The sequence below is a fragment of the Bos indicus genome, chromosome 3 (genome assembly GCF_029378745.1).
Source record: "Bos indicus isolate NIAB-ARS_2022 breed Sahiwal x Tharparkar chromosome 3, NIAB-ARS_B.indTharparkar_mat_pri_1.0, whole genome shotgun sequence".
NCBI classification, from domain to species: domain Eukaryota; kingdom Metazoa; phylum Chordata; class Mammalia; order Artiodactyla; family Bovidae; genus Bos; species Bos indicus.
Window position 1 is genome coordinate 14,691,137 of NC_091762.1, and position 27,892 is coordinate 14,719,028.

Genomic DNA, 27,892 nt, shown 5'->3' on the forward strand with positions numbered 1-27,892 from the left:
CAAGGGCTCACCGAAGCCGAAAAGAGGCGAAGCTGCCCAGAGTTAGTTCTGGCAACTTCCTGGGAGGGAAAAAGAGTTTCGCGAGATTTGGTAGCAGCAGGCCACTGGCCCGCCACCTGCAGCCGCTATCGCGAGATTTGGCAGGCGGAGGAGGAGCTGTCGCGGTCAGCCGCCTCACAGCGATGGCGGCCGAGCAGGGCCGGCGGCGGCGGCGGCTGCGGCTACGGCCGGAGACAGCAGTGGTGGCAGTAGCGGTGGGTGGCGGGGGCCTGTGACCGGGAGCCACCCTTGGGCCCGGGCATCATGAGCCAAGGCCCCCCCACAGGGGAGAGCAGCGAGCCAGAAGCAAAGGTCCTCCACACTAAGCGGCTTTACCGGTGAGAGGGGCCACGGCGTGAGTGCAGCCGCCAAGGGAAGTGGGGGACAGCGAGAGGCGGGGCCTCCCGGACAGGCGGGCTCCGGTGCCGGGCTGGGGTATGGGTGAGGGAAGAGGGTGCAATTTTGGAGGGAGCAAAGGGGGCGGGGCCGCGTAACCCGGGATTGAGCTGAAAGAAGGAATTGGGTGGGTGGGAGGTTGGGAGGGAAGCACGTGGAGGGAATCTCTTCCGCAGTGAGCTTGGGACGGGCACCGAGCTTTGCGGATTTGGGGTAAGAAGGTGGAAATTGGGACTGCGGGGGCTGAGAAGGTGAAGGTGGGGTCACAGATGGGAGAAAAACCCGGAAGGGAATAGTGCGTAGAACCCTGTAAGGATTTACAGGGAAGAGCCCTGGACTGAAATCAAGAGAGGTCTTTGCTTTGCCGTTCACTGTGTGACCTTGGGCCTTAGTCTTCTCATCCTTAAAAGGAGAGATCTGGATTTGATAGGCTTTTAGGTCTCTTAGGGCTCCAAGTTTTGGGAATCTGAATGAAAATAAAGAGGCTGTAAGATTATTTGTGTTAGACTGGAAGGGAGGTGAAGGACTTTGAGTCCAGAGTTTTCGTAGGTCATCGGAGCCCGTTTCCGGGCACCTGGGGACTCCTGAGCCCTGCTTTCCTTCCAGCCTCATGACTGCGGTCTCTTGCCAGGCAACTCCATTCCTGGTTTCTCATTTCCACAGTGCCACTCACGCTCCTTAACATCTTCATTCAGCCTTTCAGCCCTCTGTTGGAAACAGGCCGGGGTGAACATTTCCCGCCCCGAGTGGAGGATATTTTTGTGTGGGGCAGCTAGAACACGGGTTCTGGATGTGGATCAAAAATAGAATGACACATAGAGACCAAACTGAGTTTTCCACTTTCTACTAGGAAGTTAGGAGTTTGGGGTTTTAATTTGGCTAAGGCTCTGGAACCAGAGGTGTTTGCATGAGAAGACTACCGTCAGAGCCATGAGCCCCATCTTGGCAGTGAAAGAGTCAAGAGCATGTTGTCTTTTCCTCCCTTGTGTAGGCATCCTGCCTGGTCTGGCTTCCTAAGCCAGAAGGCAGAGGGGAGTATCGGCTGCTCCAAAAATAGAAACGTGATCCAAGCCCTCAGCCTCTGGGCTCCCACTGTGGGCTGCCCCAAGCGGTCTCCGGGCGGGTGAAGAGACTGGAGTGGCACATGTGCCTCCTCATGCTGCCGAGTGTCAGTGCTGCCTGTCAGACGGAGCGTGGGCAGTGTCTGTGAGATTCCTCTCTTGTCTCCAGCTTTTGGAAATGGCTTTGGTCATCCTTCTTATCATTCTCAAATCTTGTTTTTTCTCAAGCCACTGCCCTCACAGAACTGACTGATTTAAGCTGATATGTTTGCATGTGTGGCTTACATGTATGCACAGGGGTCTCTCTGCTGGTAATTGTGCGTTGTTGGCTTTGGGTAGGGTGGAAATGTGAGGCAGCACATCTTTTTCTGTCGTTTATTATAGCAGTGGTGATTGGTGGGAAGAAATGGGGGAAGAAAGTTTGGTTTCTCGGCCCAAGGTACATATGTTGTTGGGCTATGAAACTGGCATTGGAGCTTCTGTAAATTTGGGAAATTCCCACAGTCTGTTTACAGAAATGAAATTCTGAAATGTTTGAAGCTCCTCAGAAAAGGCAGCTGGAAAAGGAATGCTGAAAGGGATGCAAGCACCAATTATTAATAATTAGGCAAATTTTAACTACTTTAAAAATGTTTGTAACATGTTTTTCTTCTTTAACTCTGTGCTTGACCTAAGATTACAGTAGTGAATGAGACACAAGACTGGTTTTTGCAGTTTTTGTTCTAAATGAGATTACAATTTAATGGAGGAGCTTATGGTCTGATGGGAAATGTAAAAGAAAGTGTGGAGTCCTCTAAGGTGTAAGAGCTTGCAATTAGAACTCCCTGGAGTAGTGGTTTTGAATTGAGAATCTTAAGGAAGGCTGTGGGGCCTATCCATGAAAACAGCGCCCCCCTCCCCCCCGCACCCCCGCCCCAGATCTGTGCATGGCCCTTTCCTGGGGACGAAACTGGCATATCACTGATGGCCGCTTGGTGCTGCCTTTGGCATTGAGAGCCTGGCTGGCTAAAAGAGCTTGGCTTCCATCTCTAGGCAGCCCAGGAGGTGTTTGGAGAAATGCTGGGCTCTTAAGATTGTCTTTGAGAAGGCCTTGATTACCATCCTACCCACTCAGCTGGGTGTTGGTGATCACTTCCCAAGTACAGGACAGCTTTTAGGGGTGCTGACTGAGCCACCACAAGATGCTAGCCTGCTGTGGCCCACTTTTCCTGGCCCAGGAGCACGTTTCAGTATTCTGAATCCATTTTGGACTATTTTAGGAATTGTAACTCACTATTTTTCGGTTGTTTTGTGTCCAAGAGCAGTGCCTGATTCATCTGTTCTCACAGCTGCTGTCTGTCATCCTCTGGGTTTTTCCCTTCCAGAGATGATACTTACTTAGGTACCTCTTGGCCATCCATTGCAGAGTTGCCCTGAATTTTTCTCTTAAGGCCTGGAGTATCCTCAGGATGAAAACCAACACTTACTAAACACTTACTGTGTACAAGGCATTGTTATGAATGCTTTATGTATTAATTAATTTAATTTGCATAAAATAAGTGATGTTACTAATCCCATTTTATAGATGAGAGAACTGAGATAAAGAAGTTAAATATTTGACCCAGGACTGTATAACTGGTAGGAAGTAGAGCTAGGATTTGAACCCAGGCTGTCTGATTCTAGAGACTGTACTCTATATTAAAACAACTGTTTGCTTCAGCAGAATCCAGGAGACTTTAGGAACTTCAGGGACACTCTCATTCCCCTTTCTTTTACCCCATTATTGCAGAACGGAATTTTATGTTAGGAATGCTTTTCCTTTATATCTGATAATAAGCCAGCCTTTTAATAATAATAATTCATTTCACCAATATATATCAAATGCTCACTATATACCAATGCTGTATTTAAATTATTTCATTTACTCTTCACAACAGCCCTTTGTGGTAACTACTCTTATCTCCATTTTTATAAATTGGTAACTAAGCCTTAAAGAGGTTAGGTAATTTCACCCAAAACTATAGAGTTAGTAAGACACAGCCAGATTCAAACCCTAGATTTTCTGCCTGGCATCAGAGCCTATGCCCTTTCCATTGAGAGAGCCTGCCTTCCCATATCACAGAGTTTCTCTACCTTGACAGTGTTGGCAGCATGATAGTTACGATGGTGGACTGTCCCATGTATTGTGGGGTGTCTAGCAGCGCACACTAAATGCCAATAGCAGCGCCTCTCCTTCCCCTCCCCAGGGTTGTGACAATCAAAAATGTCTTCAGCATTGCCAGACATCTTCTGAGGGGGCGGGTGTATCAAGATGGAGGCTCTGTTCATCTTGTTTTGAATGGAGCTCAACCTGCAGCCATTTGGTTTCCCTACCCCTAATTCTGTAGCTTTTCCTGTAAGATTAGTATATGGACCATATACATGGCTCAAGGGTTGTTTGCCTGTGATTCCCTGCAGGGCTGTGGTGGAGGCTGTGCATCGACTTGACCTCATCCTTTGCAACAAAACCGCTTATCAAGAAGTGTTCAAACCGGAGAACATTAGCCTGAGGAACAAGTAAGCTGAGACTCTATACACATCCTTAGAGTTTCTCTTTTCCTCTACACCTGAAACCCTGTCATATACAGACATATTCTCTCTTATCTCCTGACTTCATGGTACATAAATGGTCTGTGACATATCTGACCTTCCTAAGAGGGAGAGGGGATCCCTCACTTTCTGCAGCTTCTATATCTAACAGACCGGTGCCATTAGAGTGGTGTTTGAGTTGGGGGAGTTGACTCTACTGCATAAGGAAAGAAAGAAAGAGATACAGAGGCTGAGTAGAAAGGAGAGAATGGTGCAAGGGAAGAAGATGAAGATTGTTAAGATTCTTACTGCTCCTGCCTGTGTCTTGGGGCTCCACTGCCTTCTAGGACTGCTTGTCTTGTGTCCTACTGAGTGGGCCTGGATGTCTAATGGGAGACACAGATGTCTGTCAGTTGGGGTGTTGGCAGGTGCCTTCTTGCCCTCAGTTCTTGTGTCCCACACGAAGGGATGGCCAGTCCCTCTCAGGCTTCTCTACATCCTCATAGGCTGCGTGAGCTCTGCGTCAAGCTTATGTTCCTGCACCCGGTGGACTATGGGAGGAAGGCTGAGGAGCTACTGTGGAGAAAGGTATACTACGAAGTTATCCAGCTTATCAAGACTAACAAAAAGGTAAGTGGAGGGCTTCTCTGGTGGCTCAGACAGTAAATAATCTCCCTGCAGTGCAGGAGACCTGGGTTGGATCCCTGAGTTGGGAAGAGTCCCCTGGAGAAAGGAATGGTTACCCACTCTAGTATTCTGGCCTGGAGAATTTCATGGACAGAGGAGCCTGGCAGACTACAGTCCATGGGGTCACAAAGAGTCAGACACAATTGAGCAACTTTGGCTTTTCAAGGGGAGGTCGTAGAGCTTGGAAAGAAGTTTGTCTAAAGAGGGGAAGCTAAGGAATGAAAAGAAAGCTAGGCAACTGGCCCAGAGCATGGCTGTAGGTAGCGATATCAAGGAAGCGATAGAAAGGAGGGAGGAAGTCATATAGAATTAGGATTAGGAGAGGAGGGGAGCCTGACCCCAGGTAGGAGACCAGAGAAGGAGATCTAAGGGTATAGGGTTGACTCGTGAGTAAGAGGAGAGGTGGATAAAGTTCCAGACTTTATCCAGTTTCCAGAGCCAAAAAGATATGTTTATTTCTTCAGTGAGATAAATAAGATTAGGGACAGGGGAGCAGAACTCGGATCTTGCTGCTTAACTGGCCCCTTCTTTTTCCCTATCTCCAGCATATCCACAGCCGGAGTACCTTGGAATGTGCCTACAGGACACACCTGGTTGCTGGTATTGGCTTCTACCAGCATCTCCTTCTCTATATCCAGTCTCACTACCAGCTGGAACTGCAATGCTGCATCGACTGGACCCATGTCACCGACCCCCTCATAGGTCAGTGAAATCTGAAAGGTGGGCTGGAGGAGCAAGTTGGTTTGTTTCTACTTTGGCATTCTTATCCCTCAGTATCTATGTACCTTGTGACCCAGCCAGGCTGTGAAGATTCTAGAAGACATACAAATGCTTCATGAAATTTGGATTTAACCAAATAAGCATGTGAGTTGGGGTAAAGATCTTAAGGAAAGAGAGAGGCCTCTTTAGTTTGGGGTTATAGACTGATGTAGAGCCAGTGGGAGGGATGGAACGATCTAGAGGAAGTCTGGCACTGGAAGATGATATTGATAGCATTTTTTTTTCTCCCAGTTGGATTTGACTGGCACTTTCTTTTAATTTTAGAAATTGTTTCCTAGTATTTGATGAAATTACTACAGTATTTAGAAATATTGGGAAAATCATGGACAGTCTTTCAAGATAGTGCAAATCTCTTCTTTATTTTCTGAGGTACTGGAGCTATGGTTTACCTCCTTCTCTAGTTGATGGTTTTCTCTTCAGTTTGACTATCCTTTGGAGCTTCTTCCCTCTTCCCGCTTCCTCCAGCTCCCCTTGCTCTTCATACCTCCTGCCCTCCCCCAGCCCCCCTGCCCCTCCCCTCGCCAGCAGAAAGACATTCTGGGTCAGAGATGGAGGTTATGTCTGTGCCACTGTGTGGCAGCATTCTCTGATCAGAAGGCACTCTGTTTTATCCATTTGAAACACTTAAGAACAAAACAATGGAGGGTTTCCTGGTGGCCTAGAGGTAAGGACTCAGCACTTTCACTGCCGGGACCCTGAGTTCGATCTCTGGTCAGGGAACTAAGATCCTGCAAGCTGCATGGCCAAAAATAAAGCAATGTTAATCCAAGGCAGAATTCATAGGTGTCATATGAGATTGCCAGGAGGGTCCATAGCCTGAACGAAGATGACGAACCCTTATTTCAAAGAATTACTTCCCCAAACAACTTTATCTCCTTACAGATATTTCTCATTCAGCCAACTCAGCAACGTCTCTATAGTAAATATCGGGGAGGGCTTCTCAGAATGGGAGCTGCATACCTAGGAGAGTGTCTGCAAAGTGCAAGGGATACATGGATGGCCTCGAGCCAGATTGTCATTTGGATCCCAACTCTGTCACTTACCTGTTATGTGACTTTGATTTAACTGTAAAATGGAAATAATAAGAGTAACTTACCTCTTGGGGTTGCCTTGAGGATCACTTCAGTTGGCCTTGTGATATACTTAGATCAGTACCTAGCACATAGGAGAACTGCCTCCCAAATAGCTGAAGCGCTTTGAAGTCCCAGGGCTGCCTGGGTAAAGGGAGCAGTGAGAGCCCAGGCGTCTGTGGCTCTGGCCACCACCTGTCCTCAGGTCAGACAAGTCTCCTCCACGGATGGGCTCTTCAACAGGCTGCCTTCTCCGTGACCTCCTCCGCCAGGCAGAAGGCAGCATTTCCTTTGGCCTCATCTATATGCCATTCTTCCTAGGCAAGTTTCCCATCTTTACCCAAACTTTTTACCCTTAGGTGGGGAGTAGCTCCCCAAGGCACCCACATACTTACACTTGACTTCACTTCTTCTTCCTTTCTAGTAACCTTCCTGTGATGAGCTTTCACATGACCTTTCCTCAGGCAGCTGTCCTAGGTTGAGGACCCTAGACCTTCTCTTCCAGTTCCTTCCTGTCCTGTGAATGACTTCTACCCAGGAGCCTCTGTCCCTACCTCTGTCCACCTGTGAGCCTGTGTCTTGGATGGGCGTCATCTCTGCCCCATAAGGCTGGGCTCCAGAACTAGACCTGGGTTCTTGACCTCCATTCTCCACCTAGGAAAGGTGTTTTCCAGAGGTAAGGTCAGAAGAATGCGCTTATAAACCTCTCTCTCTCTCTTTCTCAGGATGCAAGAAGCCAGTGTCTGCCTCAGGGAAGGAGATGGATTGGGCACAGATGGCATGCCACCGATGTCTGGTGTACCTGGGGGATTTGTGTAAGAATCAGAACCTTTCATTTGTCTCTGTTTGGGGCTCCAGGACAGGCTCCAGCTGTTCAAATTGTTGGTACCACCCTTTAAGCGACTGGAGGGCAGGAAGAGTAGTTTGGGCTCTGATAACTTTTTCCCTCCAGTCTGTTTAGTGTTTCTTTCTCTTCACTGTTGTTCCGTGAGTCAGAAAGGATGAGTGAATGCAAGAAGAAGGGGAAAATGTCTTTGTGCTTTAAGAAAGTCAGGGTGATAACCTGGTTTTAGTAGTAAGTTCGGAAGGTATTTTAATTTGATGTCCTTCTCTCTTGGAGTTTTCTTTTTCTTCATAGATTCCTAGGGGAATTACAGTTAGACCTCAGGGAGGACTTACCTACCTGAAGTACGTTTCTCAGAATGGAAAAGGACTCTTGCTTTATGCCCCCTGAGTCGCTAATCCTGATAGACAAAGACCTGTAGTCCTGTTAGGCTCCTGCTGTGTGGCTTTTGGATGCATTATCTGTAATTGACCTGAGGTGCCTCTCCCTGCCCTTATCCCACTCCTGAACCCTTTACAGGTGGGGGCACAGGGAGAATCAGGCTTCCCAGGTGGTAAAGAGTCCGTCTGACTGTGCAGGTCCCTGTGTCGAGAAGGGAGGAGGAAATGGCAACCCACTCGAGTATTCTTTTCTGGAAAATTCCATGGACAGAGGAGCCTGGTGGGCTGTAGTCCATAGGGTTGAAAAAAGTAGAACATGAGTGAGCAGATGCAGGCACATGTGTGCACACACACACAGAATCAGCTGCTTCACAGTAGATTGACCTAGTGTCATTAGTAATGTCTTCTCTCTAGAACTGAGCAGTTGAATTCCAGAACCAAATATCAGAAGTCATTTCAAGCATTAATATATGCTGTAGCTCCCCTTCCTTGGGAAGAGATAATCAAGAAGAGCCTCTTTACAAACACTAAATATTCTTTACGTTTTGAACCTACCAGCAAGGAAGTGAGAGTTGAACAATTTGCCCATAGTCATGTAGACTTCCAACTGTGCCAGAGACCCAAACAGCCTGCCTTCCAGCTCAGGTATCTTCCTCCCAGGCTCCTATTACAGCTCTCTAGAGTGGACTTCCAAACTAGGGGAGGTGTTTTCTGAAGCATGGAATTATCGTATTTCTTTTCTTCCTCCCCCTCCTTACAGCACGGTATCAGAATGAACTAGCTGGCGTAGACACTGAGCTGCTAGCTGAGAGATTTTACTACCAAGCCCTGTCAGTAGCTCCTCAGATTGGTAAGTGGACTCCCCACTGGGGCCTCCCAACCCAGCAGCATTGTCTAAGAGGACAACAGTGTTGAGATGGCAGGCAGGTATACTCACTTCCCCCTAGGTCCTCCTCACTCAGTTCTTTCATACTTCACCTTGGTTCTGAATTCTTTCCCAAGTAACACACACTCAGAAGATGGTGGAAGAGGAAGAGAAATGGGAGAGTCTTGAACTAAGAGGGAAGGAGGCAGAAAAGAAGGGAAAGAAGATGGCTTCCTCATCTCTGGTGTCTCTGTAGAAAGAGGAGACTGTGCTTCAGCTGCCACTATGGAGGCACAGTGAGGGAAGAGATGAGGCTAAATTACAGGACAAGATGGGGACTAGCATGTCAGAAGGAGAACTCAAAGGCAAGAGACTGAGCCAAGATGAGAGGGTTCCAGGAGTTGAGTCAGTGTTGGAAGAGCCACAGCTGCTGTTGAAGGAGTCGCACCCGTCAGTGCTGAGTCCCTGAGGACCAAGTGGGATTAGACTGGTAGGACGTGAGTGTGGAATCAATAACCCTCTGGGGGAACAGGATTAGCTGCTGACCACCTGAGAGACCAGTGTCTCCCGCAGAGCCACTGTTCTCCACATGAGTTCTCTGATGCTCAGCATGGGTTGGGCCGGCAGCTTTCAGTGAGTGTTGTGGCCACAGACTGTGTGACTCCTCTTTCTCTCCAGGAATGCCCTTCAACCAGCTGGGCACCCTTGCAGGCAGCAAGTACTATAATGTGGAAGCCATGTACTGCTACCTGCGCTGGTGAGTGTTTGGCAGCTCTTTCCCAGCTTTCACGTCTGCACAGTTCCTGCTTTGTCCTCTCTTTCCGTTCTCCCTTCTCTAGCTCCTGAGGAAGACAGATGGGAGAATGGTGAGGCCAGGGGAGCCTCCTCAGGGACCCTGCTTCCTGGCAGCCCCACTGCTTTTCGCACAGCCGCCTGGATTTGTAGGCACTTGGGCAGCTCATGTAGCTGTCTGCTATCATGAAAGCTAACAGGGTAGCTACCTTCCCGAAGAAGGAGATAAATTGGATGCAGTTGGTAAAATCGTACCAAAGTAACCTCTGATAAGAACTTCAAATTGTAGAGCTTTAGTGTCATGAAGTGACAGGCATGACAGACAGCATGGGGGGATCAGTTTAGCAGGGTGGATTACTGCTTCCCTGGATCTCATTCTTATTTCTTAGAATTAAAAAACAACAACAAAACACAGTTTTTTCAGGGCACCCACAGTTGGTTAGACTTAGTTTACTGAGTCACCGTAACCAAATGCACGTGAGACTGACAGGTAAGTGAAAAGGCTTTGATTAAAGTTTAGTGAGACGTGGACTGCCGGGAAGCGCACTGTTGCCACCTCATGAGGGCCAGCGTCTACCTGAGAAGCCAAAGCAGTCTTGGTAGTTACATAGTGAATTGGCTTTCAAGGCCCAGAGGGATTAAGGTGGTCTTATAGCTTAAATGATCGACTGCTGAAGTGTAAATTACGATACCTAATTCTGCCGTAGAATTCCAGGCTGTGGTCCTTGATTCACCTGGTCAAGGAAACCTATTTTCAGTATCAATAAATATTTGCCCTTATCTAGATCAGGCACTGTATTTTTATTTATTTTTTAATTGAAGTATAGTTGATTTACAATGTTGGGTTAATTTCTCCTGTACAACAAAGTGATTCGGTTATATATACCTTTTTAAAAGTTTTACTTTTGGTTGCTCTGGGTCTGTCGCCACGAGCAGGCTTCCCTAGTTGCAGTGCCTGGACAGTTCGTTGCGGTGGCTTCTCCGGTTGTGGGATACAGGCTCTCGGCGTGTGGGCTTCAGGAGTTGCAGATGTGGGCTCAGTAGGTGTGCCTCTTGGACCCTGGAGCGTGTGAGCTTCAGTCGTGTGGCTCACAGGCTCTAAGGCGTGTGGGCTCAGTAGTTGGGGCACAAGGGCACAGTTGCCCTGTAGCATGTGGAAGCTACAAATGCCTGGACCAGGGATCAAACCCCATATGCTCTGCCTGGGCAGGCAGGTTGCTATCCGCTGTACCACCAGGGAAGTCCTGTACATTCTTATAGTCTTTTCCCTTATGGTTTATCACAGGATGGATGCTGAGCATAGTTGCCTGTGCTGTACAGGAGAACCTTGTTTATTCATTCTGTATACAATACTTTGCATCTGCTAACCCCAAACTCCCAGTCCATCCCTCCCCCACCTTCCCCTTGGCGACCACAACTCCCTTCTCTAGGTCTGTGAGTCTGTTTCTGTTTCACAGATACGTTCATCTGTGGCATATTTTAGGTTCCACATACAGGTGGTATCCTATGGCATTTGTCTTTTTCTGACTTACTTCATTGAGCAGGATAATCTCTAGTTCCATCCATGTTGCTACAAATAGCATTATTTCATTCTTTTTTTATGACTGAGTAGTAGGCCGTTACATAGTATAATATATGTGTGCCCTGTCTTTATTCATTCAGCTGTAGATGGATATTTATGTTGTTTCCATGACTTGGCTGTTGTAAATAGTGCTGCTGTGGCACCAGTGGTAAAGAACCCACCTGCCAATGAAGGAGAAGTAAGAGGTGTGGGTTTGATCCCTGGATCAAGAAGATCCCCTGAAGAAAGGCATGACAACCCACTCCAATGTTCTTGCATTTTTTTGGTGAATCCCACGGACAGAGGAACCTGGCAGACTACAGTGCCTGGGGTTCCGCAGAGTTAAGCACAGCCAGGACAGCCTAGTGTGCGCGCACGTGAGCACCGGGGTGCATGTGTCTGCTTGACTTACTGTTTTGTCTGGGTATACTCCCAGGAGTGGGATTGCAGGATCATGAGGCAATTCTGTTTTTAGTTTCTTGAGGAATCCCATACTGTTTTCCATAACGGCTGCACCACTTTACATTTCCACCAACGGTGTAACAGGGTTAGCTTTTTCCACCTTCTCCTGCATTTATTATTTGTGTATTTATTCTTACATATGATTACCAGGTTTCTACCCTCCCATGGAATCTTTCCCATTCCTTGTATGCCTTCCAGGGAATGCCCCCCTTTCTTGTCCTGGATCCCGTATCACATTCATAATTATGATTTAGGGTGAGTCACTTGCAGAGAGCCAAGTACATCCAGGTTTGGGAGGTGCCCACTAAGGTCCTCTTCTACGATGCCTAAACAGTTATATCTCGTGTTTTGTGGGTTAGGCATTTGCCTAGGGTCAGTCTGGCAGTCTTCCTCCTGGTGGCACTGTCTAGGGTCAGGCAGTGGTATTCGGCTGGTCTGGTGTCTGATGTGCCTGGAGAATTGGCTTATCTGGACCCCTTTCCCTCTCCTTTTAGTCTTGGGGCCTCTCCATGTGGTATCTTCCTCAAGGTAGATGGACTTCTTACATAGTGGCTCAGGACTCCCAACAGCAAATAATGACCCAAGAAACTTGAAACTAGGGTCTGCCCGTCTCTTAAGGCCTGGGCCTGGAAACTGGTGGCGTCACTCCTACAATGCGTTCTCGGCCAAAGCTTTTCAATGGTCGTTGCTTCCCACCCCCACCCCCTGCCAAGGTTGAAAGGAAGGTGACATAGAACCCACTTCTCAGTGGAAGGGATATCAAAAAATGAATAGCTGTATTTCATTCACCTCTAACATGTATTTCTTCTTTTCTATACCTTGCTTTTTATAGTTAAAAGATGTTTCAGGGACTTCCCTGGTGGTCCAGTGACACAGAATCAATCTCTATTTGGGGAACTAAGATCCCACATGCCATGGGGCATGACCAGAGGAAAAAAAATAATAATAAAAAATTTTAAAAGACATTTCAAACAACAAGACATTTTTAAAAAGTATAGCATGCTGTTAGTCTTTGTGGTAGGGAGGTCGGGGTTGGAGACTGAGCGGTACTGTGTTTAGCTGTGTGGCCTTTGCATTATACTCGATCTCTCAGGCTTCATTCCCTTGTCTGTACATGTGGGCAGTAGGAGGGTGCAGTGCCTGACAGAGTGGGGTGCTCAGTATATATTTGCATTTGAATGAATATTGTGAAGATTAACTAAAATAGAATATGTAAATACCCTTAATGCTTGTTAAATGCCACCTATTAAGTGCTCTGCTTTTAAAAAGATGAAAAATAGTGTATTTCAGCGATGGTGACTAAGTTATGTTTGTAACATTGAATGCGATTAATTGTCCCATATCTGGATGCAGAGGAGATACAGATGTCATCATTACTCTGATTAATCTGAAAATTGTATGTGTGTGGTTTTATTAGGAAAGATAGTTTTCACCCTCAGTCTGTATGTGAAAGAGGCGGCTGGGGGCAGCCTGTATTTACTAGAAACAGTGCTCCTGGGACATCCCTGATGGTCCAGTGGCTGAGACTCCACACTCCCAATGCAGGGGGCCCAGGTTCGATCCCTGGTTGGGGAACTAGATCTCACACGCCACAACTAAGACCTGGCGCAGCTAAGTACAGAAATAAATATTTAAAAGAAAACAGTGCTTCCTAAATCCCTGGAAAACTGACATTTCCCCTCTCCTCCTCTGCCAAGACTCAGTAGCTCACCTCTGTCTCCTTCAGCATTCAGTCGGAAGTGTCCTTTGAGGGGGCCTATGGAAACCTCAAGCGGCTGTATGACAAGGCAGCAAAAATGTACCACCAGCTGAAGAAGTGTGAGACTCGGAAACTCTCTCCCAGCAAGAAGCGGTGAGCGGGGCCTGTGGGAAGAGGGGGTCTTCCTGCAGTTTGTGCAGTAGGACCACAGGGAGCTGTTCGCCATCTACCTTGGGCTCCTCTTATTTCAGATGTAAAGACATTAAGAGGTTGCTGGTGAACTTTATGTATCTGCAAAGCCTCCTGCAGCCCAAAAGCAGGTGAGTAGAAGAGAGTGTGAGCAAGAACTGTGTCCTGGGAGCCCCGTCCACAGTGGCTCCTTTATGGCAGGGGACTTGGAGAGGAGGGCGGGGGCTGGTGAATTCTGTCTCTCAATTGGAAATTCTTGAGCTGGTTAGTCCTTTCTCGGCATCCCTCACTGTCTCACCCTAGGTTCCATGCCCATTCTCTGGGTGGCTCACCCTCTGGCAGATTAGGCGCTTACTGGAAGTTGAAGGAATGGCCGAATGGGAAGCCCACCCACATCCCTTCCACTGTATGTCTGCCCTTCCCGTGTTATTCTGTCTGCTTTAGAGATCAGCCAGCACTGAGTCCCCCTCCTCCTCTCTGAAGTCTCCCTTGTAGGATCCCATAGTCTTTTCTCTGAATCCTGTATTCCCAGCTCTTTGTGCCTGCCTCAGCCCCCATCACTGACCTCCCATTACTCCTGCGCTTCCACAGCTCCGTGGACTCAGAGCTGACATCACTTTGCCAGTCAGTCCTGGAGGACTTCAACCTCTGTCTCTTCTACCTGCCCTCCTCACCCAACCTCAGCCTGGCCAGTGAGGATGAGGAGGAGTATGAGAGTGGATATGCTTTCCTCCCAGATCTTCTCATCTTTCAAATGGTCATCATCTGCCTTATGGGGGTGCACAGCTTGAAGAGAGCAGGTAACTCTCCCTATGTCCCTCTTTTCTCTCCCACTGGCTTCTGGGATCCTCACTACCCTTTTCTGCAGCTCCTTATCCATAAAGTAGCTTCCACAAGTAGTCCCTTCACTACCTGTGTCTCTGCCTGTAGGAGAGAGCCCTGAAGGAGCTCCTAGTGAACAAACAAAGGCAACAGCATATTCCCACCCCCTCCACCCTCCCACACGCACAGATACATGCACCCTTGTCTGGGACCAAGGCAGACAGTGGTTGAGATGCTTAACTGTTGATCCAGATGGAATTCAGACTTGGTGGCAGTGGGGCCGGGGGCAGTTAGTTTCTGCCAGAGGTATATGTAGAGCAAGGTTGGATGGAAGGGAGGGAGAGACGGGACTGGGTGTGAACATGCTTGGGGAGGGGCCTGTGTGAACACATCAGAGCTGGGCAGGATGAGGTGGGACAAGAGGAAGCAGGATGAGCTGACACATTGCACATTACATGGTGGGAGTGCAGAGACCTGAGAAATCTTTTTTTACCTTAGAGAAAGTTTTTAGAGGTAATTAAATCCTTGGGAGAGTTGAGAACAGGTGAGATGAGGTTGGAATTAATGGTGCTTCCTACTCTTCAGGGCCATTAGCCCCTAACACTGGCTTTCCTGGGTTTAGGATCCAAGCAGTACAGTGCAGCCATTGCCTTCACCCTGGCCCTCTTCTCCCACCTCGTCAATCACGTCAACATCCGGCTGCAAGCTGAGCTGGAAGAGGGCGAGAATCCCGTCCCGGCGTTCCAGAGTGATGGCACAGGTACCGGCATGGGGGGGTTGTGGCTGTGGAAAGGTTAGCATGGGGTGTGGGGATCCTGGGAGGGGAACACAGGTGTGGCGGGGTGGGGGCTGTCAACGCCTGCCAGTGTCCCAGCGTTGACCCTCCTCTTTCCACAGATGAACCGGAGTCCAGGGAACCCTTGGAGAAGGAGGAGGAGCCGGGGCCTGAGCCTCCTCCTGTAGTACCTCCAGAGGGTGAGGTCAGAAAGAGTCGGAAGTTCTCCCGCCTCTCCTGCCTCCGCCGCCGCCGCCACCCACCCAAAGCAGGTGATGACAGTGACCTGAGTGAAGGCTTTGACTCGGACTCAAGCCATGACTCGGCCCGGGCCAGTGAGGGCTCGGACAGTGGCTCCGACAAGAGTCTTGAAGGTGGGGGAACAGCTTTTGACGCTGAGACAGATTCAGAAATGAACAGTCAAGAGTCCCGATCAGACCTGGAAGATATGGAGGATGAGGACGGGACACGGTCCCCAGCCCTGGAGCCATCTCGGGCCAGGTCAGAGGCTCCTGAATCCCTCAATGGGCCTCTGGGCCCCAGCGAGGCCAGCATTGCCAGCAATCTACAAGCCATGTCCACCCAGATGTTCCAGACCAAACGCTGCTTCCGACTGGCCCCCACCTTCAGCAACCTGCTCCTCCAGCCCACCACTGAAGCACCCGTCTCGGCCACCCTCAGGCGCTGTGTCAATGGAGATGTGGACAAGCCTTCAGAGCCAGGTATGTGGGCCTCTCTCCATTGTTCTGCGGGTCCACACCTATGTACTGTCAGCACTCACTTGAGAGAGGCTGCTCTTTTCTCCGAGTACTTCTCATCCCTACCCTTGCTGCCTTGCTTCCGGCCTCTGCCTGTAGTGTGGCCCAGGAGCTTTTCCCTGGAGATCCCCTCTCCTGCTCACTTGGTCATTCTCAACTCCCAGCTGATTTTGTGGTCCTATTCTCCTCCCATTCCCACCTTGCCCTGTGGGTTTGGGGTTTTCCTCCCCACACAACACTGTAGCAACAACTTCTCCTGTGCTATCCCAGGTGCTGCCAGGGCTCCTGGAAACTAGAAAATCCAGCACCCACTAGGAGGGCAGGTAGATTGGAACAAGACATTTCTTCTGAGGGCCTTCCCCTGAGGTACAGAGGGAGCACCTGGTCAGCGGCCACGAGCGTTTGTGGCGTCTACACTGTGCAAGCATCAGGCTGCACTTTTTAGGGTCTTGGCTTATTTAACTTTCACAGCAGTCTTTTTTTCTTACGAGTTTTTTGTTGTTGTTGTTTTGTGTTTTTAGTTTTTTTGGCCACACCTTGTGACATGTGGGATCTTAGTTCCCTGACCAAGGATTGAACCTGTGCCTCCTACATTGGAAGCACTGAGTCTTTACCACTGGACCCCCAGGGAAGTTCCCACGGCAGTCTTGTGGTGGGAGAGTCATCATCCCTGTTCTGAATGCTGTCCCACTAAGCTTTTGTGCAATGCTCCTTTATCCTGGAACATGCTTTCCCTCCCTTGCTCTGAGTGTGTTGCTTGGCTAATTGTCACTTGCCTTCTAGATTTTGCCTTATGAATCACTTGGTGTGGGAGTCCTCCGAGGGTCAGCTTCCTGTGGTCTCCTGTAGCTTCTATACCTCCACAGCTTCCAGCACTTTCCCATTCAAGTGATGATGTCCGTTGGCTTGTATGTGTGCCCACCAGTACCATGAGCCTTTTGAGGGCAGGGCAGTCCATGTTTTGTCTGTTGCTGTATCCCCATTACCAAACACAGGGCTTGGCACAGTGCTGGGGCTTAGGAACTACTGAATGAGTAAAAGAAATGAGGAGGCTGATGCTCAGAGGTGGAGTGTGACCTATGTCGTGTTCTAACCTGCAGGCTTACAGAGCTGGGAGCTGGAAGTAGTTTTAAATTCTGTACCCTTTTTCACCCTACCTGTAGCTCCTTTCTGTCTGCCCTGCCTTTTGCACAGAATGAGCACATCATAGATGTCAGTTGAGTGAGTAGCTGTAGATCTCACAAATTAGCTCGTATTTTAAAAGGCACGAGGCTCTTGGCTTAAAAGCAATCAGTTAGTGGACCTAGAGAAATCAGGCCGGAATCTCATTCCTCTCTTCTCACGTCAGAATTCTTCAGAAGAGTCCAGGCAGGTGGGCGCACGCGCCTCTCAGAGCCGAAGTCTTGCCGTATGTCTGCTAGTTGCTCATCCCAGTTCTCTGTCTCCCACTCCCAGCCTCTGAAGAGGGCTCGGAGTCGGAGGGAAGCGAGTCCAGTGGGCGCTCCTTTCGGAACGAGCGGAGCATCCAGGAGAAGCTGCAGGTCTTGATGGCCGAAGGCCTGCTCCCTGCTGTGAAAGTCTTCCTGGACTGGCTGCGGACCAACCCCGACCTCATCGTTGTGTGTGCGCAGGTGCGTCACCCCACGCCACTGCCCTCTTTAGGTCCCAGGGTGTGAGGGGAGGGCTGGGCCAGCCTCAGCGGGGCGTGGGAATCCCCTCAGCTGGGCTGGGCAGGCAAAAGGTGTTGTCAAGTACCTGTTGTGTGCTGAATCCTAATGCTTTTTACAGGCTAGGCTTAGGCATGACCTTTACCCTCAAAGAGCCTGTGGCCTGGGCTGGGATACAAGTCTTGTGGACTGGGAAAGTGAGAAAGCTGCTTATTCGGCTTTGTGTCCCCAGCACTAGGCATAATGCCGGCTGTAGTGAGTAATGCTGGTGAAAATACATGTTCAAGGGCTAACCTTGGTAGGTAAACATCAGCACCCAGAGAAAAGAGAGGGCACAGCGTGGCGATGAGAGATGGGCCTAGGCAGGGACAGGGTGCACAGACGAGGCGCAGCTGCTCTGGGCAAGGAAGTGGCTTAGAGAGTTCTGCAGCTGGAGCGAGCAGTGTCAGAGCGGGCGCCCATGGAGGCTGGCTGGATTATGGCGGCCTCCTTACCTTCTCAGGTTCAGAGTCTTCATCTCAAGCCTCTGGTGTTCTGAGGCTTTTCCTCAATGTGGTTTTATTCCAGAAGCAGACCTGCCTGCTGTGGAAGACCCTTTTCCCTGTCAGTTGCCCTCTTCCCTCAAAGAGAGAGTTAGGTCAGGGCCAGGCACACCCTGGGGCGTGTGCTTGTGCCTGAAAACAGCTAGTTAGTCACTGTTAGTCATCGAGGGTGGTGAAGTGAAGGTGGCGGCGGTACAGGCCGCTTCCCCAGAGAGCTGGCCCCATGTGTGCACCTGGAGGGCTGAAAGGAGAAGTTTGTGCTAGAGAGACGCTTCTTCCAGCGCTCTAGCTTTTTCCATTACCATGAACCAGAGAGTTCTTCCTGTGGTTTCACACCTTCCCTTTTCATGAAGCCTTCAACTGCTGATGAAGCTCACTGAAGCTTCAGGGTTCCCCTTCTTCATTCCTTCCTGTTTTCCAAGTCCTCTGTAAGCCCCACTTTTGTTAATTTTTTTGTTAACGCTTTTAGGCATGTGACCATAGCCCTATACCTCCCAAATCTAGTGCTTCTCTTGTTCACTGCCAGCCTCCAGTACTGCCCCAGCTAAAGACTTTCTCTTCTGTCTCTCTCTCAAGAGCTCTCAAAGTCTGTGGAACCGCCTGTCTGTGTTGTTGAACCTGTTGCCAGCTGCTGGTGAACTCCAAGAATCTGGTGAGTGAGTCCCTGGCACTGCCTTCCCTTCCCCTCTCCCTCACTGGCCACGGACCCCCCCACCCCCCTACCCCCCTGGTAACCTGGCGCTTAGGGTAAGGAGGTTAATGTGATTCACTGTGTCACCTCCCTAACACACAGCAGTCATTGTGGTCTGGGCTTCTCTCGTTCCCTGCCCGGACACTGCCCCACTGTGGGCAGGTGGCCTGGGCCACCAGGGAGTGTGCTTGCCGAGCGGTCCTCTAGCCCTTCCAGTTTTGGTCTCCTAAAGCTCTGCCTGATGGCCCTGTGGACCATCTCTCCTTTCCTCCCTGCATCTCTCCCCACCTTCTGTCCAAGGAGTATGTCCTGCCTGGGAGTTCCCAAAGGGAAGCACTGTGTGCCTCTGACCGGGGGCTCCCACAGCGCAGGGGCCTCATGTGTCCTCTTTTCTCCCCAGGCCTGGCCCTGTGTGCTGAGGTCCAGGAGCTGCTTGAAGGCTGTGAACTGCCTGACCTCCCATCTAGCCTGCTGCTCCCAGAGGACACGGCCCTTCGCAACCTGCCTCCCCTCCGGGCGGCCCACAGACGCTTTAGCTTTGATACAGCTCGGCTCTTGCTCAGCACCTTAGAGGAGGTGAGGCCAGCACTCCTCGTGCCACAGGCTTTGTCTTTGAAGATTCAGTAGCAAAGCAGGAGCTCGGGCTGGGGGGCAGGCTGGCACCCCTTCTATCCAGACATGGAGCATGTCCCTGGCTGCAGCTCTGAGTCCTTTTTCACTCAGTGAACCATCTGGGCTTCCTGTCATTCTTGGCAGGATGTCCATCCACAGTGTCTCCCTTTGTAGAACAAGCCATCTTCCCCTTTCCCCACCTTTTGGAGAGGACAGAACAAGTAAATTATTAGGGCCTTAAAATCTCTGTTGATCTCTTTTCTCTTCTGAGCCCAGCCTCCTCTAAGCTGAACAGCACACAGAGAAGGTTGGAGCTGGATGGGAATGTGCTGCCCATTTAGTCCAGAGACTTTCACCCTTGAGTCTGTGTCACCACATGGGCTGTCCGGGGGCAGCAGAGGGAAGCCAAGTGGACTGGCGTACCAGCACCATGCACACAGGCGCGCGCGCGCGCGTGCACACACACACACACACACACACAGTACACACACGCCCTTTGGTTTCTCCTTCTCCAGCCAGAGCAGGTTGGCTTTATGCTCTGTTTTATATTTTAGCACTCTAGGTTAAGACTTTTGTTTGATTGGGAAAGAAGGGTTTTGCTGACCAAGAACTTAAGTTGGAAATGGTGACGTAGTCTGTCCTCTCATTGTACACGTTAGGATCGAGCCCTAGAGGAGAGAGATGCATGAGAACCCAGGTCTCGTGTCTCCCAGCATGTGGCCTTGTCGCTGTCTCTCTTCTCAGCCCTGAGTCCTGCTTCTCCAGTCCTTCTCAGAGTCTCCTCCCCCTGTGTGGTCCCTCTCTTTCTGGTAGCTACAGGCTCTGGGCCTCGGTGCTCCTCTTCTCCCTACACACCTCAGGCCTTTGCAGGGAGCCCGTGTTGCTGAGGGGGCTGGACTGGCGGAGGGCGGGGAGGGGAGGAGGAAGGAGCCCTGGCGGGGGCAGGTGAGCTTGGCAGACTCTGCTTAGCCAGGCTGGCTCCTGTGTCTCCACAGACAGTCGTGCGGATCTGCTGCATACGCAGCTTTGGCCACTTCGTTGCCCGCCTGCAAGGCAGCATCCTGCAGTTCAACGCAGAGGTCGGCATCTTTGTCAGCATCGCCCAGTCTGAGCAGGAGAGCCTGCTGCAGCAGGCCCAGGCCCAGTTCCGCATGGTGAGTCAGGCTGCCCCTCCCTGTCCGCTCTGCTCCCACAGGCTCACTGAGAAACCACGGCCAGAGGCTCAGAAATGCTGTGGCCCTCGACTGAAGAACCTGGTCACTGGGGCCAGGGCAACAGAGACCGAGCCTGGGGAGACCAGAGGGCCGGGAGAGAAGTAAGGGCAGATGGGGAGTGAGAGGTGCTTTGAGCAGGGGCAGCCTGGCACCGCCGCTGGATCTAGACTGACTGGGGATTGAGGGCCATTTCTGTCACCTCCCAGTCTGAATTGAGCAAGTCACTTAACCTTGCTAAACCTGTTTCCTCATCAGTTACGTAGGAATAGTACAATCAGCTTTATGGGGTTGTTGTGACTAAGGCATGGTAGTGAACGTCAGGCACTTGGCGTGTTGTATTAGGCAGTGTGTGTGCTCAGCAAATGCTCCCTGACTGAGGTTCCTGCATCAAACACCATGCAGGAACCTCCCATCCCACAGGAGCCCCGAAGGGTAGGAGGCGGCCTCTGTGATTTCTTTCCCATTCAGTCGTTCGTTCTACAGATATTTACTGAGAATCTGCTGTGTATCAGTAGCCTAGGCCTGGGGGTTACAGCCGCAGACAAGACAGGCCTGTGTCCTGTGGTGCTGGTGCTTTGTGGCAGCAGCTGGGCTCTGGGGCCTGCGCAGCCCTGGCGTGTTGTCCTGCCCCAGCTCAGTGGCACCGGCACATTTGGGTGGTGGTGTCTGGCACAGCAAACACAGCCCGTGTGTCCTGGTGAGCCCAGGGCTTCCTCATCTCAAGCCAGTCTCCTCCCCCGTGTTCTTCCTTTCCCCATCCACAGGCTCCCCCACCTCTGAGCACCCCCTTCCTGCAGATGGGAAGCAGCACTGGCTCCCCAGAAACTCCCTTCCTTGCTGTGTTAAAAGCAAGCACATTTTGTTAAAAACTAACTTTTTATGTTAAGACTTTTATTCCTATTCCATAGGGGAAAACAAGGGGGCTTACAAAAATAATTATGGGGAAGTTACACAGCTTCAGAAAATGTGGAGTGTTTGCAGGCATTTCCTTTGGCCTAGAACTCCTGAAGACTCCTCCTGGGGGCGGGGAGTACTTGAGAGCCCCTCTGGTGTGCTGCTGGACCCACAGGCTGCTCTGGAGCCAGGCCACACTGCCTGCTGGGACTGCATCCTGCGCCACCCGAGGCAGGGTTTCCACCCCAAGGGGTTCAGCTCCCAGTGGTGACAGCAGCGGCTCCTTGTCATACTGCCACCTCCCATCGTGTATTGAGTTCTCCGTGTGCAGAGCTGCTTTGCATGCGACATCTCAGGTGCCTGCATCCTCACTTCATAGGCGAGGATGCACAGAATGTCAGAGGGAGGTGTGGGCGGCTGAGCCAGGGCCCTGGAATTGGAAAGATCTGGCTCCTGTCCTTGTTCTAAGCTGCTCTGGGGGCTCAGCTTCTCCACAGGCCAGGGGGGGGGCCGCTGCTCTGCTCTCCAGGCTCTCATGTCTGCTTGGGTTAGGGAACCCCTCGTTCCCCATCGCCCGGTCTTCTGCATCCCTTCTTTCCTTTCTCTACCAGTGTTTCTCAAAGGGGATACTCTGGACGGGGGTAAGAGGTGGACACTTCCTACCGATAGTATAATTACCAAAACTAAGAAAATAGGACTGGTGCAGTACTGTCAACTACAAGCTTTATTCAGATTTCACTAGTTTTCCTGCAAATCTCTTTTTTTATTTTTCCCGAGGATCCCACATTACATTTGATTATTAATGTCTCCTCAGTCTTTGCTTGTCTTTTATGATCTCGACACTTCTAAAGAGTACTGGTCAGCTGCTCTGTGGAGTGACCCTCACATGGCTTTGTCTGGCATCTTCTCATGATCAGGAGGAGGCTTACATCCCAGGTTACTGTTTTAAATCCTCACTCTGATGATGCCAGTTTGTTCATCAGAGAGTCTAATGGTTCCCCGTGTCTTCTAGAATAAGTCCCCATTCTTAATTTCATCTTTAGACCATATTCATCTAGAAGACAAAGGAAAACCATCACGGGGCTTTTAGTCAGGGCCATGGTGGACCACAGATGGTTTTTGAAAGATTTCTTTGGTTGTCAGCAGAGAAAATGGGTTGGAGGCAGAGAGCAGAAAGAAGGTGGTTTTAATAGTCTAGGTTGGGGGTACTGGCTTAGGCTAGGGTTGTGCTTTGAAAATAGAAGGATGCAAAGGGGTGTGCGTGAATTTTTTTTTTTTTTTAAAGGAGGTACAGTTGACAGGACTGGGAGGCTGATAACTTCTGGGGCTGAGAGGAAAAAGTCGAAGCTGGTTAGCTTTCTGACTTGACAGATGGTGGTTTATTTAGCAAGCTGGGGAACATGGGAGGATTAGAAGCAGCTTTGGAGAAGCAGATCGGGCTGTTGAGTTGGGTATATACTTCTCGAACTCAGGAGTGGTCAGGTCTGGGCTGCAGCTGTAGATTTTGGAAGAAGTTTGCAGGTGGATGGTGACAGAAAGTGAGGGGTTGCGTGAATGGTGTTCCCTGGGAGGAAGGGAGGATGAGGGGGCCAGAGGTGAGATCAGACAGGTGCTGGCCCTGCCTTTCCTTCCTGGGGGCGTGGGCTGCTAATGGGAGGTGTTCAGATTGCACCAGAGTGGTATTTTGGCTCCCACGCCTACCTTCCCCTCACTTAGCAGAAGCAATAGAGAGTTGACTTATATAAGGCTGTACCTATTCCAGACCCGAGGAATCCCTTTTGGAATTCTTGATCACTGGAGAAAGGAATATTCCCGCAGCTCCTTGTCCCAAGCTTAACACCTGTTTCTTTCCCCCCTTTGTAGGCACAGGAGGAAGCTCGGCGGAACAGGCTGATGAGAGACATGGCCCAGCTACGACTTCAGGTAGGAAGCCAGGGCCCAGCACTGCTTCTGCTCCTGACCTGTTGCTGCCTGAAGCCCCCGCTGTGGCCCTCCACCTCGCCCTGACTACCCTCAGCCTCGTAGACTGCCCCCCACTGCGACTGGTCACTGAGCCTTTGTGCTCCCGTCCTGCCTTTACTTCTCTTTTCCTTCTCTTCCTCTTAACCATTGTTCCTGTCTACTTTTCCTCTGAAGCCATTCGTAGGAAATGGCAGCAGGAGGAGTCCCATAAGAGCCACCTTGAGAAGCATTCTCCCCCAACCCAGCCCGCACACAGCTCCCCCCCGACCCTGCCTTCTCTCAACAGCTTGAGGTCTCTCAGCTGGAAGGGAGCCTGCAGCAGCCCAAGGCACAGTCAGCAATGTCTCCCTACCTCGTCCCCGACACCCAGGCCCTCTGCCACCACCTCCCTGTCATCCGCCAGCTGGCCACCAGTGGCCGCTTCATCGTCATCATCCCAAGGACAGGTGAGTGCATTGGAGAGGTCGGGGCACAGAGTAAGGCTGAAAGAGAATCTGGCTGGGGATTGAGAGGCCCTTATGCAGGCCCAGCTCACACACAGTGCCCTTGGTCAAGTCCAGCCACCTCTCTCAACTTCGGTCATGTCATCTGTGAAGGGGGCATGACCATCTCTGTCAAACCCTGACTCACAAGGAGGTTGGGAGAAGCAGGTGAGAAAATCTGAGGGAAAGCAGTTGGTAAGTTCCCAAGTGCACTGTTGGCAGGAGGTCAGTCAGACCTTCGGGGCTCCTGTGGGGGCTGCAGTGTGTCCTGGAGCGAGTGCAGGTGCTTCTGCAGAGCTCTCATCACAGCAGCCAGAGCTCATCTGTTTTGTCCTTCCCCCACCCTCACCATGTCCGCCAGTGATCGATGGCCTGGATTTGCTGAAGAAGGAACACCCAGGGGCCCGGGATGGGATCCGATACCTGGAGGCAGAGTTTAAAAAAGGGAACAGGTGAGTGCAGGCCTGGCTGGACCTGTCCTGAGCCCAGGTCAGCACAGATGCCTGTGTGTTCCTGGTGTAGACACATGCTCGTGGTCCCTGCTCACACTTGGCTCACGGCCTGGGGAAGGAGGCCAAGGATATAATTATTAGTCAGGCGGTTAGGTGCTGAAATAAACAATGATTGGAGGAGCCAGGAGCCCTGTTGGGGAGCATTGGCCTGCTGTCCATCTGCCTCTGGGGCAAACATGGGATCAGTGTCAGTGGGGAGAGGGGAGCAAGCCCCCAACTCAAGCCATGGGCGCTTTTGCAGGAGTTTCTCCTGCTTTAGGTGATCAGGTTGACCAGGGGGTTCCCACGGTTCAGGGGTGTGGGGTGGCAGCGTGTAGGTGCTCAGCCCAGCACAGGCCCTTCCTTCTGGCCTTTGGGGCCAGAAGAGGACTAGGCACTGGGTGTTGGGAGGAGGGAGGGAGCTCCCCGCTCTCTGCTGGCTGGCCCACCCTCCTCTGCATCTGCCCTTGCCTGGCCAGGAAGCCACACAAAGCTTTCTTGTTTGGACCTTGTCTCCAGAAGCACTAACTTGAAAAGCATCCGCTGCTTCTCCCCACCCAGCTCCTCTCCAGGGAGGAACCAAAGAAGTGATGTTATCAGGAGGAGGAACAAGCGGGGCTCAGCAGCTGGGGAGCCACTTAGAATGGCTCCAGACGGACCTGTGACGTGGGAGAAACCCCTTCCCCTCCCGTGACACGGGGTCTCTGTGCCACAAGGGCCCACTTTGTGTGAGCTGGGCACCCCCACACCCCTGCCCCTGCCACTCTCCCATCTCCCTGCAGGTACATTCGCTGCCAGAGAGAGGCGGGGAAGAGCTTTGAGCGGCATAAGCTGAAGAGGCAGGATGCCGATGCCTGGTAACATTTCTGCCTGTGCCCCTGGAACCCCATATACGCTGCCTGCCTTGCTCCTCTGTGGGCACGCCCCAGGAGAGAGGGATAGGGCCAGAGAATCCAGTCACAGGCAGCAGGACCAGCCTGGGGCCAGGTGCCTCTGTGGATCTCACCCTAGAGGCAATGAGAAGTCACCCCAGCTCTGGAGCCCCTGCGGTCCTGAGATCCTTGGGCGCAGGGCCCTCCCTCATCGTATCTTTGCCTGGTTCCTGGAGCTCATCCTCCAGGCCAGCTCCCAGAACCCACTGCTTCGAGCTGCCTGGTAGCTCTTTCTGTCTCCTGGGCCCCTCCCCATCCCAGCTTCCCTTCTGCCCTGGGGATGTGGTATTCAGATCAGATCAGATCAGATCAGTCGCTCAGTCGTGTCCAACTCTTTGTGACCCCATGAATCGCAGCACGCCAGGCCTCCCTGTCCATCACCAACTCCCGGAGTTCACTCAGACTCACGTCCATCGAGTCAGTAATGCCATCCAGCCATCTCATCCTCTGTCGTCCCCTTCTCCTCCTGCCCCCAGTCCCTCCCAGCATCAGAGTCTTTTCCAATGAGTCAACTCTTCGCATGAGATGGCCGAAGTACTGGAGTTTCAGCTTTAGCATTATTCCTTCCAAAGAAATCCCAGGGCTGATCTCCTTCAGAATGGACTGGTTGGATCTCCTTGCAGTCCAAGGGACTCTCAAGAGTCTTCTCCAACACCACAGTTCAAAAGCATCAATTCTTCGGTGCTCAGCCTTCTTCCCAGTCCAACTCTCACATCCATACATGACCACAGGAAAAACCATAGCCTTGATTAGACGAACCTTTGTTGGCAAAGTAATGTCTCTGCTTTTGAATATGCTATCTAGGTTGGTCATAACTTTCCTTCCAAGGGGTATTCAGTGTTGTGCTAATGCTGGAACTTGGCCCTCCTTCCCCCTCCCCTCCCCGCTCCAGGACGCTCTATAAGATCCTGGACAGCTGCAAACAGCTGACTCTGGCCCAGGGAGCAGGTGAGGAGGACCCGAGCGGCATGGTGACCATCATCACAGGCCTTCCACTGGACAATCCTAGCACGCTCTCAGGCCCTATGCAGGTGGGTTACGGGGTGGTTCGGGAAAGAGTGGAGTGGGGAAGAGGTACCGGAGTCGACTCCCTCAGACCAGACAGCTGCCCTTTTCCTCTTCCGCTACCCCTTCCCCAGCCCCTCAACGACTTGTCCTGTAATTTAGGAGGTCAGGCCCTCCTCAGTCTGTCCTTCCCACAATTCCACAGGCAGCCTTGCAGGCCGCTGCACATGCCAGTGTGGACATCAAGAATGTTCTGGACTTCTACAAGCAGTGGAAGGAGATTGGCTGAGACTGAGCCCCAGGCCCTGCAGCGGGGCTGACTCCAGATCTCTCCTGCCCTCCCTGGCAGCCAGGACCACCACCTGTAGTCACCCCACCACACGCAGACTCACGCACGCACACAGGAAGGAAGCCCAGCTGCACACGGGCTGCAGGGAGGGCCCAGGAGCCAGCTGGGAGGGCGGGGTCCCCCTGTTGCCAACACGACGTCAGGAAAGCAAGGAAAGTGCTTGGAGCAGGAGAGGCCTGTGGGCCCCTAGCCAGCCTTCCTGCCTCAGCCCCCTGCTTTCCCCAGGGGCAGGTGGCAGGTGCGGTGTCTGTTTGATTGGAGTGGTTCCTGGACCTCTGAGGGGAAGGGACAGCAGAAGGGGCCCTTCCTCACCCAAGACGCAGGGTGGGTGGTGCCAGGAGTTGGGGCCCTCGGGGCCTGGGGCAGAGTTGGGTAACACCGGGTGTCTGGGTGGTTCTCTGCAGACCCTTCCTCTCCTCAAGGACCACCCGCCCCTCTCATCCCCCTTTGCAGGGACAGGCAGCTCTGGAGCCTTGGGGACTCATAAGGAAGAGGGGCCTGGGGCTGCTGGCACCGACAGCAGGGCAGGGCTTGGATCCCCTCCTCCTGCTGCGGGGGCCGCACACCGTTGCCCCACTCGTTTCCTGTCTCCCCTCTTCTGGCTTCCAGTGCAGGGAGCAGGCCCGCAGCAGCTACAGGCAGTCTGGCCTGTGTGCCAGGGAGGGCTCCTGTGCCCACCAGCCCCCGGTCACTGTGTGTTGTGCTCTGGGCTGGGACAGAGTGGGGTGCCAGTAAGAGAGGGGGCAAAGTTTGAGGCCACCACCCCCCTTACTATTGAGGGAGGGGCCTGAACTCAGATGGGCAGCAGAAAGGAGAGGCCCCTTGAAGTTGCCTGGCTGGGTGTCCTCTGCCCTAACGGGCTTCCCTACTTCTGTCCTTCACCAGGACTGAAGGCCTGGGGGAGCCGAGCGTGGGGCTAGCTTTTGGAGTGCCAAGGTGAATGTGAGCGCAGAGATCATGGATAGCTCAGGGCAGTGAGTGGAGCCACAAGAGCGGGGCTGCATGAAGGAGGCTTTGGCCAGGATTTCCTCGGCCCCTCCCACCTTGGGCTGCACACGTAGCGTGGGCTGGGGGTTGAGGGAGGGGGGTCTCAGCTCTGCTGTTCCCCACCCCAGTGCTAGCCCAGCTTCCCAGGCTGTTCTCGGGACAGCAGGCTTCCTGCATCCTTCCTCTAAGAAGGCAAGTCTGGGACAGCCTAGGGGGAGTGGGGTCACTCCCACTTCCAGTCCCTGGCAGAGACTTGAGACTAAAGCATCACTTAATAAAGACCCCCTGAAGCCCTCCCTGCCTCCCGGTGCCTTTCTGTACAGTTTTACTGGAACAT

At 51.7% G+C, this 27,892-nt stretch overlaps 1 protein-coding gene across 1 annotated transcript; it reads left to right on the forward strand.

Annotated features, from left to right (window-relative positions):
• Positions 1 to 137: 137 nt before the first annotated feature.
• Positions 138 to 27,849, forward strand: SMG5 (SMG5 nonsense mediated mRNA decay factor). The gene is made up of 22 exons (XM_019953248.2): positions 138 to 377; positions 3,933 to 4,031; positions 4,550 to 4,673; positions 5,276 to 5,432; positions 7,306 to 7,395; positions 8,565 to 8,654; positions 9,348 to 9,426; positions 13,211 to 13,336; positions 13,435 to 13,503; positions 13,964 to 14,172; positions 14,817 to 14,954; positions 15,092 to 15,691; positions 17,183 to 17,358; positions 18,513 to 18,588; positions 19,028 to 19,203; positions 20,235 to 20,393; positions 23,211 to 23,270; positions 23,596 to 23,755; positions 24,153 to 24,243; positions 25,065 to 25,139; positions 26,107 to 26,245; positions 26,425 to 27,849. The coding sequence occupies exons 1-22, from the start codon at positions 304 to 306 to the stop codon at positions 26,506 to 26,508; spliced, it is 3,051 nt and encodes a 1,016-aa protein (XP_019808807.1). The 5' UTR covers positions 138 to 303; the 3' UTR covers positions 26,509 to 27,849.
• The last annotated feature ends 43 nt before the right edge of the window (positions 27,850 to 27,892 follow it).